Source organism: Silurus aristotelis, assembly GCF_946808225.1.
Source record: "Silurus aristotelis genome assembly, chromosome: 27".
NCBI classification, from domain to species: domain Eukaryota; kingdom Metazoa; phylum Chordata; class Actinopteri; order Siluriformes; family Siluridae; genus Silurus; species Silurus aristotelis.
The window spans coordinates 1,220,333-1,242,342 of record NC_139600.1 but is presented as its reverse complement, the minus strand read 5'-3'; the positions used below and the strand labels follow the sequence as shown (position 1 = coordinate 1,242,342).

General features: G+C 40.3%; 1 protein-coding gene across 1 annotated transcript; it reads right to left on the bottom strand.

The window, feature by feature from the left end:
• Positions 1-218: 218 nt before the first annotated feature.
• LOC310721058 (putative C-type lectin domain family 20 member A) lies at positions 219-3,027 on the bottom strand. The gene is made up of 5 exons (XM_083532255.1): positions 2,986-3,027; positions 2,009-2,389; positions 1,354-1,698; positions 675-769; positions 219-439 (listed from the first exon to the last, which is right to left on the bottom strand). The coding sequence occupies exons 1-5, from the start codon at positions 3,017-3,019 to the stop codon at positions 332-334; spliced, it is 963 nt and encodes a 320-aa protein (XP_083388381.1). The 5' UTR covers positions 3,020-3,027; the 3' UTR covers positions 219-331.
• Between the last annotated feature and the right edge of the window lie 18,983 nt (positions 3,028-22,010).

Genomic DNA, 22,010 nt, shown 5'->3' with positions numbered 1-22,010 from the left:
TTTGGAGAATAGCATTGAAGCCTAGTCCTCTAAATCAGAGTACATTACTGTGTTCATGGGGGAATTTTGTTGCTTTGACAGTTTGGCTTGGCTGAAAGATATACTTTTATTTTATTATATTTTTTTTTTTATTTTCAAAATTCCTTTGGGAAACCAATTTACCATTCCTTGGGAATCTCAAAAAGATTCCCCGGCAAATTAAATGTTTTCCCCTCCTTAATCAAGTTTATTGTTTTGACCATCTGTTTTATTCAAAATCAATTGTAATGTATTGTTTCAGCATGGATTGTTATATTTGTTCCCAATAAACGGATTTTATTAATATGGGACATTACAGGTCATCCCTCTTTTTCTTTTTGAAGATGTTTCCATCTGACTGCACCCTCCAGGTCATTGTGGTGTTCTCCAGACATCTATTATTCTCCAGGGTTTGCTTGATCTGTAGTTCAGAATAAGTTTTAATTACTTAATTAGTTTCAGATGTAGCATATGACTACTTACGTCAGATCTTAGACTACAAGAGACTGTAAATATCAATCAAATATCAATCAAATTTTGCCCTCATTAAGTCTTAATAATCACCCAAATCTTGCCTGATTTTGACCAATGGTTATAGTTGCTTCAGATAAGCTTTTTACTGGTATTATGCAGCAACATTTCTACAAAATACTCACCACTTCGAGAATCATCGACTGTACATCAGGTTCAAAAACACTTCCATCAGACTTCACCTGCAGTCTCACTATCTGCTGTTTTATCACAGGTTTTACTGTGGGAATCACAACACAGATACAAATACAAAAACTTAATCATTTATGTAGTTCATAAAGTTAATCCTACTATTATCCTTGTGGTCAATTTGATCCCATTCAATGTTTAATGTCCTTGTAATTTGTAATTTAATTTCTTTAATGTCAAAATTGTGTAGCATCCATGTTCTTTTGGGTCAATTTGGCCTCAGGCTCTTTGAACTTTGTAAAATATAAATAATTTTTTCAACACATATTGAGAAGAAAGATGGGCATTATTTGCAAGAACCAGAGAGAGGATGAGAACTTTAATGTTTCCTGCATCGAGGGGGAGCGATATTACTTTTAGTCTAGGTGCTCTTCAGGCACTCACTTTTGGCTCTCACTTTTAATTGATGCTCTTAACTGATTAGTGACTGTTAGGAAACTGAGAATAATAATCAAAGAATAATCAAAACTTTCGTCAAAAACATGCTGGCGAGTATGTTGAAAATAAAAATAATGAGCCTATTTGATAGGTTTGAGTTTAAAAATAAGTTGAAAACCCTATTATTTAAGATAATCATAAAGACATTTGACTGCTCATTCGTTCTGGTAGACTTACTGGTGTGACACATGAAAAAGTGCAGGTTGGTGCAGTTTTCATCTTCAAACAGTGTATTATGCAGTCCACAGTTCTCATGATTATAGTAATTATTGAGCTGTCCATTAGCCCACTGGAGATTAGATATGTTTGTTTCATCTGACCATTTCCAAGTGTTCCTATACAGGCCAATCCAGTAAGAAATACTGCTCATTACTGATGCCAGCTGTGCTAACAAGTCGTTGTCTGCACTGTTGGTCACCGTGGCCAAATCTGTGTGAAATGTCCGGCAGTAAGTCTGAGCGTCAGACCAGGTCAACATCGGACTAGTGACAGCGACAAACCTGTCAGCACCACTTTTAGTACCTATAAATTAAAAAATAAACCAATTAACAAATAAAGCTTAATATGTGCCTGATAATTAATGAAAACAAAAATGTAAAAAAACGACAATTTTAACAATTTTTCAATATTTAGTTTTTCAAATTCTGTTTCAAGAAATAGAATACATTACTACAATTTTCTTTTTATGACAGTAAAAACTAGCTAAGCTGGTTGATGATTTTTAAATGATGTCATTCTCCCTACAGTCAGCACACACTATTAATGTGTTGGCATTCTCATTAGCAAGTATACATGGATATATACACTTATATAAATCAGCATACAGACTCACCATTGTAGCATATGAAGGGTCTCAGATCGTAGCAGTATGCGTCCCACCAGTATCCGTCGTTGTTTATTATGCCACATGATTCCCGGCCATGGTTATTATCTGGGTCTCCAGAACCCCACTTTCTAAAAGTGGTATTTTGTAATGGGACTTCATTAAAGGACCAGCGCCAACTGTTGATGTCGTTGTAGAGTCCGACCCAGAAGGGAGCTTTTATGTTTTGGCTTGTTGTTAGTTTGTTTATCCGTACCCAGTCATTGTCACTTTCTATAGTTGCCAGATCAGTGTACATCACCCTGCAGTAATTCTGTGCAGTGGACCAAGTCACCGGCGTCATGATGAGATAATACTTGTGAGTAACATTTTGCAGGATTGAATTGACAACTGGGACAAGACATGTTGGCGATATATTTTAAAACCTATTATACACATGATAATTTTTCATAACATGATGTTCACAAGCTGCACTGATTTGCTGTAACAATCCAATAATAGTAATCACATGAATTTGCAGTAAAAAATTCTACTCAACATTATTGTAAATTTCACACCTAACCAAAAATATACTGTTATAAATCAGATACTGTTTATTGGCAGAAATCGCTCTGGCTAGCATTAGCATCACACCACTGCATTAGCAGTGCACATACTGATCAAAACAAAGATTCGTCTTTCCTGTTCAACAAACTGCTCCATTATTTAGATGATCATTTGTAGTTAGCCTTCAAAATCAAAATATATAAATGCTATCCAACAATTTTGCTGCAAATTCTATGTTTTGTATTCATGATTGTAACATAGAAACACTACGATCCAAATGCATGCAATGTAACAAACGCTTCATGTACTGAAAGTCCTAAACATACATAGTAGTAAACACATACATTAAACGCATTCAAATTAAATTAAAAAGTAAAATAAATTTGAAGTATTCAGTTTAATTGATGTATATTTCAACAAAATTACTAAAATACACTTACCAACGATACTGAAAAGAAAAAGCAGGGGCTTCATGATGATGAATAGCTGGGAATAGAAAAGATAATATATTTAAAACAATGATAATTTTTTTCTTAGAGCTTAAGGACTTTGCTAAAACAGATGCCAATATGTACTTAATTACTTAGTATTAAACAGTGAGATTGTATTGTGCTCTATTACTACTACATTGCAATACCATTTATGTTTACTAGAGGGTGTATAATTTAATTGATGTAAAGAAGTGTCAAAGAATCAAGAAATGCTAGGCTACAGCTCGTGTTTTGCTTGCTTTATTTTTGAATCTTCCAACATAACAATTGGTGACAAGGATATTAGGATGGCACCGCTCTCTCTTTAACCTCCAGAAGTGATTCTGGAATGCCCAGACAAACAAAAACTTTATGCATGGGAAAAGTTCTTCACAAATACTCGCTTGCTATTGGGGGAGAAGATTTTCCCACTGAGAGAAAAAGAGCCCTGCTGATACTCTTACTGCCGTTACATACAACAGTTATTTTCTCCTAAGCTGAGCATCGTTTCACAGAGAACCCGTGGATGAGTCCACTGATCATTATGTTGCTGCGCTCCATGAACTAAATAAAACATGTGCTTTTGGAGATACTGAGCATGGAATGATCCACGATCAGATTGACACATTAATGCCCCGAATTTGCAAAAAGCTGCTACTAGAGCCCGATTTAACCCTTGAAAAGACGAACTATTTCAAGAGGAGTTGAAGCAGCAGTAGCAGATTCCAAGGTCATATCCAAAGGGCAATCAGAACAAGTGATAACAAAAGCATGAAACGGTCCAAATGTAGAAAAATACAAAACAAGAATGAAGTTGAAGGAGGACAAGTGTGCGAAATGATAAGTCCTGTCGTAGAACTTGTGGAAAAGTCAGACATTTCTCAAAGGTGTGTAAATCGGACCTACACAGACAAAAGACCTGCACTATTATGATAATGGTAGATACAGTAGAGGGTCTGGTGTATCGGATTTGCAGCAACACATCTTCAAAGAAGAAATGGGAAAAATGTTTCTGAGAAAATACCTCCATGTGGTCACCTAACACTGCATTATGATGTCTAATGAGGGTCTTTTGAACTCAGCTGTTTCATAAATATCGCTAATTTATTCCAGGTAAAGACCCAATTTAGATGAGATTATTCCATTAGTTTAACATTGTACACTCTTAGAATTGTTTATATCACAGAGGAAAAAAAAAACATTTAAGTAGAATAAACTGAGAATAATTTATCGTTGCAGCACACATCTTGCAGTATATTAGCAACCAAAATACATATAATATAAAAATAAATGATAGTTTATTAAAAAATGTGTATTCCGAAATGATTTCAAAATGAACGATTTAGTAATGCTGCTGTTAGGCTGCAGACGCGGAAGCCGATATAGTCCGATCATTGTCCTTTTATTTTTAACAACCGTACAACACAAAAACACTCATAAGCCGTTGAAAACAACAAACAAAGACATCCGCTCGATACGCGTTGCCCGCTATGAGTTCGAATGTCCCAAGCATAATCCATAAAGCCTTCGGCAATGAGTAATCCAAGTCGGAAGTGGAATTCGCATATACAGCCGGCGGTCGAGCAGCCACGTGATTGTCCAGCTTGACAATATAACGACCGACAGCCTGTGACTCAAGAACGTGAGTTTATGTAGTCTGATCTTTCATGAGCCACAGCTGTCGGTAATCTTGGGAAGCAGCGTGACTGCTATCGAGGGGGGCGTGGCAGGGTGGATCTCTGACAGCTACAGACGGGGGCGTGGCAGGGTGAATCCCTGACAGCTACAGAGGGGGGCGTGGCAGGGTGAATCCCTGACAGCTGCCCTTGTTTTGTATTTTTTGACGTGAACCAGTTTTTATTTTCATGCTGATGCTTTATTTAAATTTGTCAGGCACTAGTGAAGGTTAAGATCTTGAAATTTGCCTAAAACAATTTTCAATTCATCCTTAGAACGTCAATGAGCCACCTGGAAAATCCGTTAAAACGTTAATTTCAACTGACATTTTTTTTAGTTTGGTTTATATTACGTTTTTAGCTTTTAGCATATTGTCTCTTTGAAAGATATACAGTAGTTGCATTGTCTTACTTTGCGTTGAAATGTTGCTAGGAGCACTAGTTGAATCTGGATGAGAGATGTGAAAAAGCTGATCACACCTGAATGCTGCTTTTTTTTTTTTTTAAAAAGCTAAGACAAACTAAGTAGAGAAGATGAAGACTGGATGATTGAATGGAAAGTCTCCCTGCACACTCTTTCTGTCTAACCCATCCCACTAGAGACACCAACCAATCAGATGTCTTTACTACAATATGAGACAAGTTTTGCCTTTTTCTTTTTTTTGCATGTCACCTTTTGGGTAACATACATGACACTTTCCTGCTCTGACTTCTAACATTGAATTACATCATGCTGTTAACAAATCCAGTCTAACAGCAATCATGATATCTAATGTCCAGGTCCCTGATAAACAAAATGTAATGTACCTGCTCAGATAGTCGACTATTATTGCATTAATAGAAAACAATATGTATAGTGGTTAAATGTTGGTGCCCCGCATGACAATATGGGTTACAATTTTCAAGATGGTTTATGTGCAATACTGCATTTGGGTCACAAGGTGGAAGTAGAGAACAAAGCAAATGATGAAATAGTTGCGGAGGATTCTGCTACAGGCACAACTCTATTATATTCAAAACGTTATTAAAAAAAAGAAAGGACACACAGTTGTGCAAGGATTGCAATAGATTAATCAAACCGATTAATACAATACGACAAAATAATTTAAATATCCACAACCATTGTTTTCTCTGCTGCAGTGTTATAATAAAACATTTTTATATATTTCGACTGAACAGCATTTAATTAGGGTTTGCTGACAAAATTCATTGCTTGTTTTGGTTGTTTTAAGCAGTAATTCCACCACATTTGGGAGCAGTGGTAAGTCTTAGTTCATTTTTGCTCATTTTTGTTTGACGAAGAATTCCATTAAGCTGTCAAAGAAAAGTCAAAGAATAGGAAAAATGTCATGAAGATGAGCCCAGGGCCAATAAGATATGCTGTTTTCCATGCCCAGGACATCATTAATGCTTTTTCAAGAATGTTACGGTTTGATAGCCATGAGACAAGACCTGCAAGACAAACTGGCTGCCATAGGAGAGAAAAGGGTGAAGAAAACTTTATAATGCATGCATTTTCACCGATTTCTTTGAAGGATTTACTATCTGTAAATGCTGACCTCTGTTTTCTCCTTAGAAGGTTAAGATGGAAATCAGTCTGAGAATGTTTTGCATGACATGTTACAACAAGGTCAGTTAAGCTTCTTAAGAAATATCACCACTGTATCACAAATGTAATTTGACTCAGCCCGAAGGTATGTTTTAGGTCAATTCTTTGCTATAGGAAAAAAAACTAATTGGTTTACTAGGCATAAACCAGATGGCATTGCATGGTGCTGTGATAGAATTTTTGGTTCAGGGTGCGTTTAACTGAGGCTGGCAGGCAGTTTCAAAGTTTTACCCAAGTTTCTAATTAAAATCTACCTGATTCTATTGTCTATAATATTTACCAAAATACATTTATAGCATTTGCAAGACACTCTTATCAAGACTTATCTTAGTTATTCCACTGAGCAGTTGAGAGGAAAAAGGCTTTCCTCAAGGACACAACAGTGGGACTTGGTGGTATAACAAAACTACCATCATTTCACCAAATAGATGAAAATACCCTGACACCTCTTACACACACACACACACACACACACACACACACACACACACACACACACACAAACACACATATATATACAGGTAGAGATCATTTCTAATTTATAGTGTTACAGTCTCAGAGGAAAAACTCACACACTGCTGATGTCATATGTACCAACCAGTTCTTTTTTCGCTACCTCATATCTGTACTGTTTATGGAACAACAAAAACGCTTTGGGAATGCCCCGTGTTGTCTATGCTCTGAATCACGTGTAAAATCCGGCCAATAGGCAAATCATATCATGGGCGGGCGACGACGCATAAACCAGGAAGCTACAAAATGGCTGACCAATGATAGCGACATTAGCTTCTGTTATTCTGGTAAGCGCTTTTTGTGTAAATCTGTGCAACATGGCGAGGCAAACAAACTTTCGCATTTCATTACGGGGGGAGACACACATGAGCTGTGCGTTGTTTGTCTGGGAGTGGAGCATGCTCAGTCGGCTCTCGAGAGAGATGATTTTCGGTTGTTGTAGCCGGTTTGCTATTCACACTCACTCTTCGAGGCGAGTGCTCTCCCTCATGGCTCAGGTCCCACTCTCACCGAGGCGAAGTGGTGCAGAAGGTCGTGGGGCTCGCAGGCCGACATAGCAGAAGGCATAGAGATGGATGAGTCCTCTCCGGCTTTCCCTGCTGGGCCGAGCTCCCGTTTCCCATGGAAGGTATTTTCTCCAAAGTTGTCTTCTCCCAGTCCTCGCTACGCAGAGCTTTAGGTCTCTTCCTCCATGCAGGGAGAATCTTGGATGCTAGCGAGCCTACGGCTTCTCACAGCATGTGCTGCTCGAGGAGCTCCAGGAGGTAGTGATGCAAGCCGTGTCCAAGCTAGAGCTAGCTTGGCTGGGTGAGCAGCGGAAGCAACGCATTTCCAGCAAGCCTGCAGCCGACGTGTCCAGGTCTTGGAAGACCCCATATACGGCCCGTTCCTTTCTCCCCGCAAAATTCGCTGTACGCGGACATAGTTGGGTTTAGGGAGTGTGGTTTTGAGGAGATGCCCAGGGTCGAGGAGAGACGTTAGCTGGCTATCTCTCCCCAGGTGTTGCTTTGCTGAAGGCTCCGGTATTGCCTACTAGGCCGTTAAAAGCCACTTTGGCCTTAGTGGGTAAGGCTTACGTGGAAGTAGGCCAGGCTGCGAGCTGCCTCCACACTATGAGTGTGTTGCAAGCATACCAGGCTGACCTGCTTCTAAAGTTGAAATAGGGTTTTAGCTCTGGGGCTGACAATATTAAGGAGTTGTGTAATGCGGCTGACAACCCTTAGGGCCACCAAGGACATGGCGTAGGCCGTAGATCAGTCGATGGCAGCCTTAGTGACCACAGAGAGGCATCTGTGTCTCACATTGTCGAAGATCTCTGACAGGGACAGGGCTTTTCTGCTGAATGCCCCGATAGCTCCTTCTGGCCTTTTCGGCGATGCGGTTGACGCGGTCGTTGATAGGTTTCAGGAGTCAGCAAAACAGACAGCTGTGTTTAAGTGGTTCCTCCCTTGCCGCTCTCTTGGAGCTGCTCAGTGGGCGCAGCCCAAGCCCGTTGCAGCTGGGAAGCGCAAAGCCCATGAACAGAGCATTGCCACCTGGCTCCCGATGGAAGAGCCTAAGGGCCCTAGGCGACGCTCTAGGCCCAGTTCAAACCTGAGGTGGTCCTCTTGTGTAAAAATCGGGCCGTGGTAAAGTGCGCGGTGCCCGTACCTCCTCGTCACCACCAGGAGGCCAGGCTGTTAGCTCCGCCACGGGATGGTTTCAAGGCGAGCTCTTTGTACCTTGGATGTATGGAGAGAATGCACGTTCCAGTCTCAAGGCCACTCTGCCCAAGATCGGTGGGACAAGCTACATTGTTCATGACACATAAACTGCTGGGAGATGTTGGCTGTGCTTTTGGCACTCGAACACGTCCTCTGAGACCTGAGAGGTCACCACGTGCTGGTCCGTGCTGGTGGACAACACGTTGGTAATCTTGTACATCAGCCACAATGGGGGTCTCTGATCTTGCCCCCTATACAGGCTGACCTGCGGGAAGGCAGGCTGGGAAATGTAGGCTCCACACCGAGGTGATGGTGCAGATATGGCAGAGGTATTACAGAGCCCAGATAGATCTGTTTGTGACTCGGAAGACCGCGCACTGTCCCCTCTGGTTCTCTCTCTCTCACCCAGTCCCACTGGAGCTGGACACCATGGTGCAGGCGCATCCAAAGCTTAGTCTGTACACCTTCCCTCCCATTGTGCTGCTCCCGGGAGTTCTGGAGAGAATCCGCCAGGATGGATTACGTCTCCTTCTCGTGGCACCTAGTTGGCCGGGCAGACTGTGGTTTGTGGATCTGCTGTCCCTCCTCGAGGGACCTTCTTGGGAAATCCCTCCCAGGAGAGATCTCCTCTCGCAAGCTGGGGGAACCCTGGTTCACCCCTGCCCAGAGTTGTGGAGGCAATTGCCCTGTTGCCCCTGAGGGGGTGCAGTTTCTAGTGGCTGGTCTCTTTACTGAGGTAGTTGGGACCATCCTCTATTCCAGAGCTCCTTACATGAGGAGGTTGTATGCCACCAGATGGCAGCTGTTCTGCACGTGGTGTGAGCACCACCAGTTAGACCCAGTCAACTGCCCGGTTGGGTTGGTTCTGTAAGTCTTGCAGGAACAGTTTGCTATGGGGTTGGCCCCGTCCACCGTTAAGGTTTACATGTCCGCTATCGCGATCACAAGGGAAACACCCTCTCGTGACACATTTTCTGCGCGGCACCCGGAGGCTGAGATCCGGGATACGATCCAGAGTGCCTGTGTGGGACTTCGCCTCAGAAGTTAATGTCGCTACCATTGCTCAGCTGTTTTGCACCTTCTTGGTTTTTACGTGACGTCGCCCGGCGATGCATGGATAACGGGGGTGTTCCCAAAGCATTTTGATGCAGCGTCTTATTTCCTCAGGGAACTAGGTTTACATACATAACCTAGAGATGGATTCTTTTAACGCTTTTGGGGCAGGTGATGAGTTGGTGTGGGTTTGGCACTGCACATTTGAGGTGGCAATTTTTTGTACTGCCACAATGAGAACAGCATCCTTGTTGTGATGTGTCTGGTGTAGAGAAAGTGCCTGATGCAGCTCACATAAAGGAGTACCCATGTCCACCTAAAATGGAATATAAACAGCACTAACTATGGGCAAGGTCAAATTCAGAGGAAGGTAAAATATGGATTATTTGATGGTCATGAGTTTCAGGTTGGGTGTACGTGACCATTTTTGAGGAGCAATGCTTACACTGTTACACCAGCTGCTGTTTACCATCAGATGCACTACACCTCAGTTCTGTACATGTCTAACATTAAGAAGAACCTTGCTAACTGGATGGTGTGATCCACTGAGTTCACCCATGTCTTCGCAAATGTGTAAAGTAAATGTATTTAAATGATGGTAGTATAATTTGTATTATTATTCTTTTCATTTTGTTTGTCAAGATGTATGACCTGGATGTGCTGACCTTATGTTCAAGTTTGTATTTACATGCATGTAAATCTGTCTAGTCCAAAAGAAGGTTACAATGGAAATCAGTCTAAATAATTTAAATAATCCACTGCTATGACTTTTTTTTTAACAAGATGGTTTGACAATGTCAGTTACGTTTCTAAAGAATGCTTATTGCAGCTCTGGACCAAAGTTCAGGGAACAGAACTCTTATCTAAATCTTTGAACTTTACATCTAAGGTGGGTTTTAGAGTATTTATGTGATTTGATTGCTTTCTGATTCTTGTTTAATTTTATTGTTTTTCACTGTTTACGATATTGCAGTTATGTCTATCTCTAAGCATACGTTTTCAAAACTTTTGTATGGTGTCCCTCTGAAAACATGGCAAAATGTATGAGAGAAGTTTATAAACACTTTGTAACTATAATTGCTAATTATTGCATTCAGACATAGTCAACAGTTAATGATTTTACTTTATTGCTTCTTTTAAATCGAATCTAATTGTAACTAAAAAATTTTTAATTTTTTATGAAATGTGTGTTAATGAACCTCCGAATAAATTAAACGGAAAAAGCTCAGAAAATCATCTAGTTAGACAAACATGAAGCTGTTTAGCATGTCTCGGAGGACATCATTGACCAGTGCCTAAAAGACATCTGGGGCGTTAGTAAGGCTGAATGGCATAACAAGGTACTCTTAATGATCGGCTGGGGTATTCATCACCCTCCCTGATAGGCACCAGGTGATATGTGTTGTGTAGATCCAGCTTAGTAAAAACCATGGCACAATGCAGGCGCTTGAACGCCAAGGCTACAAGCGCCAAGGCGCAACAGTTCCGGACAGTGATGGCGTTGAGACTCCATACATGGGCGTAGGGACTATCCTTCCTTTCTAAAAAAGATGAACTCTGCCCCAGCTGGGGAGAAGGATGGTTGGATGATACCTGCTGCCAGGGACTCCTGAATATACTGGTTCATGGCCGCCCTCTCTGGGGCTGATAACTGATACCGGTGGCCCGTTGGACCAGCGCCATCTTACCTCAGAGACCTCATCACATCTCACACTGCACAACGCTGTCTGAGATCCTCCAGCACTGCTCGACTGGTACCACCTTCTCTCAGAATGAGAGGTAAGTATACTTCAAGGCTCTTCTCTGTTCTGACACCGAGGTGGTGGAATGAACTTCCCCTAGATGTCTCTACAGCGGAGTCCCTGACTATATTCAAGCGACGATTGAAGACCTATCTCTTCCTGAAACACTTAAATTAGCACTTTCCTAGTTTGCTTCGTAGAATTCAAGAGTGATATTTATCGTAAGTTTGTAATCTGGCGTACCAGTGTAGATTTATTCATTACTAAAGACTTAAAACACTTTTGTACGTTGCTCTGGGTGAGGGCGTCTGCTTAATTCCGCAAATGTAAATGTAAATGTAAGTAACAATCTGCAACATTTTGGGTGTTTGTGTTTCCGCAGCCAAGGGAACCCGTGCATGATGGGGCTTGGGGTGAGGATTTGACCAGGAAGGAAAGCCACTCCTGATGTCGTTCCCCCACTGACATGAGTGGGGGCTTGGTGCAATGAGTGGACCCGGTCTAAGGAGCTGTCATCCAGAGATCTGATTAGCAGGGCTTCAGATAGTGGTTTCATGGGGTCTTGTAGCTGCTTGGCAAGCTCAAGGTCCATTAAGTGTCGGCCCCCAAATCGACGAAGGCAGTCAATTCTGTGCCTACAGGGCCTGCCTGAAGGTGGACCAAGATGGTGGGTTTAGAGGGAGTGGGAGAAGAGGGGCTCATCAGTGCTCTTCACCGACAAGGAATGCCTTTTACTGGGCAGGACATGGCCATGTCCCCTTTGCCTCTGCAGTAGAGGCATAGGCCCAGCGACCAACATCTCTCCTTCTCGGTGGGGTCAGGTGGTGGCATCCTATCTCTTTGTCTTAAACCTAGATAATCTTCCATTCAAGCAACTGTATCGAACAAGCTCCTTGAACACGACACTGCACTTACTTCTGGTAGCATTCTGCATTTATGGCACATGCAGAAAGCGGATCACTCATCAAGATAAAAGTATCCCAAAAAGATAATACATTCAAAATGATATACCAATTACACTTGCTTTGTAGACCTAGGTGGCTCTTGTAGCCACTGATTTGTGCACTTACATAGCTGCTCACTGTGCCTAAACCACCCATCACCTACAGGAAATGTCTGGGAATGGTATTCCAAAGGAACAAGGAATTGTGAATTTTGGGTGAACCCAACCCAGGGCAGGATTTGGAACCAAACTTACTGAGGCTAGCTAAAAAGAATGCATCCAGAAAACATCACATTTCTTAGTTGTTTCACTTGTCTATTAGCCTTGGAGTGGTTGCCAAACATCAAACTCAAAATCACTTTTTTTTCAATGAATTCTGTTAATTGTTGCCCTTAATGACTCACTATTCGGCCAAAGCAGATTTGTCAATTTAAACAACCAGGGTATGTCTGAACAGAATGTATGTCATAGGGTAACAATGATACTTTCTCTATATGTAAGCATTAAAGTAATAGCAAGTTACCTGCCACCTCAAATAAGAAAATGCTTAATTTCTACTGAAGTTATTTTGTTAGATAGAATGTATAGTAGAATAATGCATTTATTTGTACATTTTTTTTTTTTTTTTTACAGATTTACTATCTGCTGATGTTTGTCACATCCTAGAGAAGGTTTTTATGAAAATCAGTCTCAGAAATTTAAATGAATGTTTTGCATAAAATACCAAGGTTATAACAAGGTCAATTGAGCTTCTTTAGAAAGCTTGTGGAACAGAGCTACTCAAGAAAAATCACCCTGTTTCCAGTGTAATTGAGAAGTCTTCTCACATTTATTTGGATTATGCTTTTAAAGTCACAAAAACCTTTGCATGTGCTGAATGTTGCTTGAAATTTGCTACAGGCAGACATTTGACCCTTAGTCAAGAAATGCAGTTCATTGTCATTGGGAGAAAGTCAACAAGGTTCACAGAGTCAGTCATTTTTTAGTGCCCCTGGCACCAACTGGGTTTAGGGCCTTGCTCAAAGTCCCAGCAGTGCCAGCTTGGCAGTGCTGCAACCACCTGACCTTATAAATCAGAAGCCCAGAGCCTTAACTATTGAACCACCACTGCTCTCACTGTGACACAGTGTGATGTAACACTGTTCTGCACATTAAATCAAGGACATTGTAGAGAATGCAGTTCTCCTCCAGTTCCAGTTCTCCTGCTGCTACCACTTTTTGTTTCTCATTTGGAGAAATTTGACCAACCATTAATGTCTATTGCAAAACCTGATTAGAAATTCCATGTGACACGAATATGGGATAAATTCATAAATACGATTTCCTGATTCCTTAGACCAAGCTGAATGCTATTATATTTTATATTTAACATGAACAGCCACTAATGTTTTTGTCACTGAAGGTTTGGGAGTTGAGGTGCAATGTTATGTGTACATGCCCTTGAGCAAGGTCATTACCCACTCAGCCACATAAATACTCTGTTATTTATACTGTTTTTACACTTGGTTTTGTACAAGGTATTGTAGACAATTTTCTTGACATGGTATTAGTATACTTTGTTTTTGTACTTTTATACTGTATATTTTTAAAGATGTATGATCTGGATGTGCTGACCTTCTTTCCAAGGAGAACCAGTTTGTATTTTTATGCTGATAAATTATTGAAATCCAAGAGAAGGTTGAGATAAAAATCAGTCTCCATGATTTAAATGATCCAATACATCACTTTTTTTTGCACAAGATGGTATATCAAAGTAAATTAATTTTCTTTAGAATGCTTCGTGAAGCTCTGGAACAAAGCTAGTCAAGAAACACTGCTCAGATCTAAACCTTTCAGCTTAAAGATCTCCGGTAAGTTTCAGTGTTACTTATTTGATGAGATTGTTTTCTCATTCTTTTTATTTTCTTGATTTTCACCTTGTATGATATTGCAGTTATGTATATCTTGTAGTATTCAATACTTTTTTGAAATACCTCTGATAACATGGTAAAATGTATGCGCATAATTAATATTCATTGTATAAGCGTAATTACTCATTATTGCATTCATACATTATCAATAGTGAACAATTGTATACTTTATTGCTTAAATTTCAATGCTTCTAATTGGCAATGCATTAGTTATATCTTATAAAATACCCGTTATTGAATACATAAAGACAAACGTTACACACAAACACACCATGCACTAAAATTAATTTTTTTGTGTGTGGGGGTAAAATCAAATTGTTGTTTTAGACCACTGTCACTCACCAACAAACTGATAATGACTCTAAACATTAAAAAATGTCTCAATATAGGATAATGGTGGTTTACCAGTTAAGAGTCTGCATTATTGATCATATGGTTGGGGGTTTAAACCCTATCACTGCCACTGTTAGATTTTTGATCAAGGTGCTTAAAATCTGTTTTTAGTTTGTGTTAAGGGTTAATCTGTTGCAGGTTTCTACTTCAATTTATACAATTCTATGCTCAATTAGTCATTAATAATAAATTTCATGCACTTGAATTTTTCTTTCGATTTGCTCCATAAAATAATAAAAAAATCTTGATCAAAGAATGTATGCATCAGGTTTACTGAAAAGTACCAATCCAAACCCAACATACATTTCTTCTTTTTGCTTAGCTGTTTGGACATAATGAAGTTGGATCTGTTCCTTCTCCTTTGTCTCAGTGGTAAGAGCTTCTATTAAAAAAAGAAAAACATTTGTTTTTTTTGCCTAAAAATGTCTGCATTTCCCTGGTAGTTGTACTAACATAAGTTCTCTCATAACATACTTGATAATGAATAAATAGTGTGAGTAAAAAAAAGGAAATTCTCGTTAACAGGTGTGGTGCCAATCACCTTCTCTGTTCTGCAAACTAAACCTGGCCAGTATCTCATCACTCATTCATTGTCATGGCCTGATGCTAAGAAGTACTGCAGGACAAAGTACATTGACCTGGCGAGGGTAAAGGACTCTAGTGTTCTCTTAGAGCTAATTAAAATGGCAGTAAGTAATGGTTTAAAATCATGGCGTATTTGGATTGGACTGTACAACGACTTTGACAGTTGGCACTGGTCTTTGAAATGACCTCTCACTGTCGAGTACAAACCAAACAAATTGGTACTCTGGACAACCTGATAATTACATGGGGCATGAAGCATGTGGAGGAATCTATGGTGCTGGGTACTGGGAAGACTCAGACTGTGCACTGCAGAAACCCTTTATATGCTATGATGGTAAGTAAACAAACTGAATACATTTTTTGTTTTATGGCTTATGCACAGCATCTTACGAGAATACTGAAGAACTGACACGATAAAGAATTGACAGAATTTGCAGAAAGGTTAAAATTGCCAGAAAACACTGCAGGGGCTGATGACCTTGTACCTCTAATGACAATATTTGTTGAAAACAAAAATAGCAATATACAGTGAGAAAAATAAGTATTTGAACACCCTGCTATTTTGCAAGTTCTCCCACTTAGAAATCATGGAGGGGTCTGAAATTGTCATCGTAGGTGCATGTCCACTGTTAGAGACATAATCTAAAAAAAAAAATCCAGAAATCACAATGTATGATTTTTAAACTATTTATTTGTATGATACAGCTGCAAATAAGTATTTGAACACCTGTCTATCAGCTAGAATTCTGACCCTCAAAGACCTGTTAGTCTGCCTTCAAAATTTATTTTGAAGGCACCTCCACTACATTTATTATCCTAAATTAGATGCACCTGTTTGAGGTCGTTAGCTGCATAAAGACACCTGTCCACCCCATACAATCAGTAAGAATCCAACTACTAACATGGCCAAGACCAAAGAGCTGTCCAAAGACACTAGAGACAAAATTGTACACCTCCACAAGGCTGGAAAGGGCTATGGGGAAATTGCCAAGCAGCTTGGTGAAAAAAGGTACACTGTTGGAGCAATCATTAGAAAATGGAAGAAGCTAAACATGACTGTCAATCTCCCTCGGACTGGGGCTCCATGCAAGATCTCACCTTGTGGAGTCTCAATGATCCTAAGGTAGGTGAGAAATCAGCCCAGAACTACACGGGAGGAGCTGGTCAATGACCTGAAAAGAGCTGGGACCACCGTTTCCAAGGTTACTGTTGGTAATACACTAAGACGTCATGGTTTGAAATCATGCATGGCACGGGAGGTTCCCCTGCTTAAACCATCACATGTCCAGGCACGTCTTAAGTTTGCCAATGACCATTTGGATGATCCAGAGGAGTCATAGGAGAAAGTCATGTGGTCAGATGAGACCAAAATATAACTTTTGGGTCATAATTCCACTAAACGTGTTTGGAGGAAGAAGAATGATGAGTACCATCCCAAGAACACCATCCCTACTGTGAAGCATGGGGGTGGTAGCATTGGGGGTGTTTTTCTGCACATGGGACAGGGTGACTGCACTGTATTAAGGAGAGGATGACCGGGGCCATGTATTGCGAGATTTTGGGGAACAACCTCCTTTCCTCAGTTAGAGCATTGAAGATGGGTCGAGGCTGGGTCTTCCAACATGACAATGACCCGAAGCACACAGCCAGGATAACCAAGGAGTGGCTCTGTAAGAAGCATATTAAGGTTCTGGCATGGCCTAGCCAGTCTCCAGACCTGAACCCAATAGAGAATCTTTGGAGGGAGCTCAAACTCCGTGTTTCTCAGCGACAGGCCAGAAACCTGACTGATCTAGAGAAGATCTGTGTGGAGGAGTGGGCCAAAATCCCTCCTGCAGTGTGTGCAAACCTGGTGAAAAACTACAGGAAACGTTTGACCTCTGTAATTGCAAACAAAGGCTCCTGTACCAAATATTAACATTGACTTTCTCAGGTGTTCAAATACTTATTTGCAGCTGCATCATACAAATAAATAGTTAAAAAAATCATACATTGTGATTTCTGTATTTTTAGATTATGTCTCTCACAGAGGACATGCACCTACGATGACAATTTCAGACCCCTCCATGATTTCTAAGTGGGAGAACTTGCAAAATAGCAGGGTGTTCAAATACTTATTTTCCTCACTGTAAATATATAGCGTCTGGCACGTGTCATTTAGACTTCTTCATTTAGACTTCAAGGAATTTCCTTTTAACCCTTGACATCTGCTATTTAATCAAAGGATGAGCACCATGGCATACACTTTTATTGAGAGCTTGTATACCACAGTGTCATACCCCCCCTCGGAAGACTGATAACACAAGCCAGTCTCTATACCTTACACACACCCACACACACAACCCCGAAAGCCAGATAACCCTCTGGCCTCTCTGGTTGACTCCACAGGGACCCTCAAACTAAAAAACAATCCACTTTCGAAACTCGGCTCTAGTATGACTGTTTGTGACACACACACGCGCACAACACAATGGGGCACTCTTTTACTAATCAAACAAATAAATAAGATGTTCCACATTCCACGACATTAATCTCTTTATGTAATGTACCTCTGTCTCGATACTGTCATTCCTTTTCATGTTCCGTATCCAAATGACCGCAAAATTATCTGTTCCTTATTTTTCAAACAATGGTGCATTTTATTCAATCATGAAATGTACCATACTGTCTTAATACACTTTGGATAAAATTTTAAGTTCTTCAAAGCGAGTATAACTCGGAAACCATGCCCACGAACACATGAACAAAGGGGGTTTTTCCCTCCAAAATTTCAGGATAAAACTTTGCTTGCTGTTAATTTCTTCACTCATAACCAATCACATTTCCTGCCAGGTCAGTGTACCTCACCCTGTAGTGATTCTGTGCAACAGGCCATGACACTACTTGTCAGTATCAATGTCATAATTCCAAGGAAGTTTACAGTGATTAGAAGAAGTCACAATTTAAAAGCATTTGATTTCGTAAAACACAAAGATACATTACTAAACTGTTCAGCAGTCAGCAAAGCAAGACAGAATAACATACAGAATAATGAACAAAAACGTTATATTTTATCAGAAAAAGACAAGTTGCAACAAAGAACTCATCTATTCGTGTTTATCTACCTATAAGATGTTGAATAGTTAACCATTGTAAACTTACACTGTTTATTATTTAATTTAAATATTTTCTTTAACTGAGTGCATTTATTTATTAATTTCTGATTTTTTCTGAATCTATATAAAAGTTGTTCTGTTACACTGTTAATAAATAAAATTTTATATAGTTTGTCTTCCTGAACCAACTGAATTTAAAAAAAAAGGTGGGACGCAGTGTTGTGCTGGTAACTAGTTACAGTTACTCGTTACTTCATTCAAAAAGTAACTCAGTTACTTTGTTGATTATTTACACCAAAAAGTAATGCGTTACTGTTAAAAGTAACTTTTTAGTTACTTTTTTAAAGAACCTTCTTTAATGTTCCCATTAATGCCCTTTTATGTGTTATGGCCTATACAAACACAAAACTGACTTAAACACAAAGTAATTTTTTAAACACTATTTTATTAAAGTCAGAGCAGCACAACCTGAATATATCACAAGGATTTCTGAAATAAATAACAAAACAAGCTGAATAACATATTCACAATCAAAAACTAAAGTGGCTTCTTCATCATAAAAGCTGTTGTGTTGAGCTCTTATACATGTTCCTTTCACAGCTTAAGTATGAAAACTATCAACAATGTAGACCAGAACACCGGGTTAGCTTCTAGCTTCTAGCTCCTTAGGCATGGAGTTTCTGGAGGAGCTTCAACAGATTGGAGTTGCTGTTTATCGCAGTAGATAAGACTTTCGAACCAGAAAGACACAGCTTACATTTGACTAAAAATATTTTGTCTTTATACTCAACTAAATTAAAATAATGAGCATATTTCCACTTTGAGAAACTTGTCTTGCTCTCGCCTCAACTCGCCATTACTGCCGCACAGACCTGAATAAACAGAGACACACCCACAGTGCATCTGCTTCGTGTTTACAGTGGTTCATCCACCAATCCCTCAATGCGTTGCTGCTGTAAACAGGTTAGACTGTAGTCTACACTTCAGCCCAAATTCATTCATTTAAAAAAAGTAACTGGTAACGCACCATACGGTAACGGAGTTAATTTATTTAAAAAGTAACACATTACAGTATTAGTTACTGTCAAAAGTTTACTAGTAACGCGTTATTGCCCAACACTGGTAAATTGTAATTTAAAACAGAATAAAAATTAAAAATTTTTTTTTTACAATAGAACATATAAAACATATCAAAAGTTGAAATTGAGGAAATGTTTTATATATATATTTTGAATTTAAACACGTCTCGAAAAAGGCAACAAAAGTCTGGTAAAAATAAGTTTTATTAAATATATATATATATATATATATATATATATATATATATATATATATATATATATATATATATAGTACACACACACACACACACACACACACACACAAACACAACATAGAACTAACTACACAAACATACAAAAAGAAATAAAGAAAACAAAAATAAAAATAAACAAAATGTTAAAAATAGGAAAAAGGAGTAAGAGAAGGGAAAAGAATAAAAGAGAGAAAGAAAAGAAAGGAATGGCAAGCTCAATCTTCAAAATTACCCACAACCTAAACGAGACTCATCAAGGATTTTAAATACACCTTAAAATTAAGGGGCTCAAGCGTAAACACACATTAAGACTGGTGTCCAAATGCAGTAGACAAAGAAATTGTTTGAAGAGTCGGTTAGGAGGGAGTCAGCTGTTCTTCCAGGTTCTCCTGAAGATCAGAGCAGTTGTTGTTCTTGAAGGTAAAGTTTGCCGGAAAATCTTTAAAGGGTTTGAGGTCTCCTCTCGGAGAGTCATTTCTGAGCTGTTTTAAGCGTCCGGGCCTACAGGGCTCTGAGGGTCTGAGCCTTTTAAACATTTCCAAATCTAGATTAGTTGGTTTCGAAACAATTTAAAGGTCCCGAACGACACCCATCTTCGTGGTATGGCCAATCCTAGGCCTAAATTTTGAAAAGAGAGAAACTTCCTTTGTTCATGCGTTTGTGGGCATGGTTCCCGGGTTACACTTATTTAGTGTGTGTGTGTGTGTGTGTGTGTCACACTCAGACATACTGGGGCTGAGCTTCAAGAGAGAATTGTTTTATCGTTTGAGGGTCCCTGTGAAGTCAACCAGAGAGGCCAAGGGGGGTTATCTGGCTTTCAGGGTGGTGTGTGTGTGTTTGTGTAGAGATTGACTTGTGTTATAATTTTAATGCTGTTTTGAGGTCAGCTGGAGAGGTCAGGGATTATCCGGTTGGCATCTTTAGTGTGGGGATATGACACTGTGGCATGAAAACCCCCAATAAAAGTGTAAGCCGTGGTGCTCATCCTTTGACTGAAATGCAGATGTCAAGGGTTAAAAGGAATGCCTGGGACATGAAGTCTAAATGACCCTTGCCCAGATGCTACACCTCTTTTTTTCTTCAGATGTAATAATAAACACCAACTTTGCTTCTGTGTTGTCCATGCTCTGAATAATTTTTTCATGTCCCTTTTTTTCTTTTCTTTTTTTTTTTTTGTAAACAAAGTCCATTTAGCACAAGCTGAAAACAGCTGTTTGTGCAGAACCGAGTGCTGCATCCACTTCCTGGTCCGTCACAGTGCCCGTGTTCCTCTTTTTGACCACTACGAGTTTCCGCCTCACCTCGGGTAGTGGGGGCTGGATCCTGGCAGGGTCCATCTGGATGTTGCCGGCTGAAAGCAGGTATCCCAAGAACGAGGTTCGTGAGGTGTGAAATTCAAATTTCTCAGGTTTCACGTAGAACTCATTCTTGAGGAGTCTCTCCAAGTCCTGACACACCTGCCAGGTGTGTTCATTTATTAAATGCGAGAAGATCAGAATATCATCTAGTTAGACAAACACGAAGCTGTTTAGCATGTCTCAGAGAACCTCATTGACCAGTGCCTAAAAGACAGCCGGGCATTAGTAAGGCCGAACGGCATAACAAGTTACTCGTAATGACGGGCTGGGTTATTGAAGGCAGTCTTCCATTCATTACCCTCCCTGATAGGCACCAGGAGATATGTGTTGCATATATCTAGCTTAGTGAAGACCAATGTGGCACAATGCAGGAGCTGGAACGCTGAGGCCATAAGCAGCTAGGTGTAACAGTTTTGGACAGTGATGGCATGAGACCGTCCATACATGGGCGTAGGGATTTATCCTTCCTCCCTACAAAGAAGAACTCTGCCCCAGCTGGGGAGGTGGACGGTTGGATGACACCTGCTGCCAGGGACTCCGGAATATACTGGTTCATGGCCCGCCCTATCTGGGGCTGATAACTGATACAGGCGGCCCTGTTGGGGGACTGGTTCCGGGAAGTGGCTCAATGGTACAGTTGAAGTGTCGGAGAGGAAGGCAGGGAGGTGGCCATGGCTTTGCTGAACACAGGCACAAGCTCATGATAGATTTTAGAAACCGATGCTTAATCTGAGAGCTTAGAAGTTACAACCGTAAATGGTTTGGGTAAATTAACTAAGGCAGTCAATTCCGTGCCTACAGGCCCTGCCTGAAAGTGGACCAAGATTGTGGGTCTGGAGGGAGTTGGACCTTTACCGACAAGCCATGCTTTTTACTGGGCAGGACACAGCCATGTGCCCTTTGCCTCCGCAGTAGAGGCAAAGACCCAGTAACTGGCATCTCTCCTTCTCGGTAGGTGTCAGGTGGTGGCGTCTCTTCAACTCAAGCCTCGACAATCTTTCATTGTAGCAACTTTATTGAACAAGCTCCTCGATCACGACACAGCACTCACTTCTTTGTGTGACGCAATCATACAACACACACTTCTTCATCTATCTCTT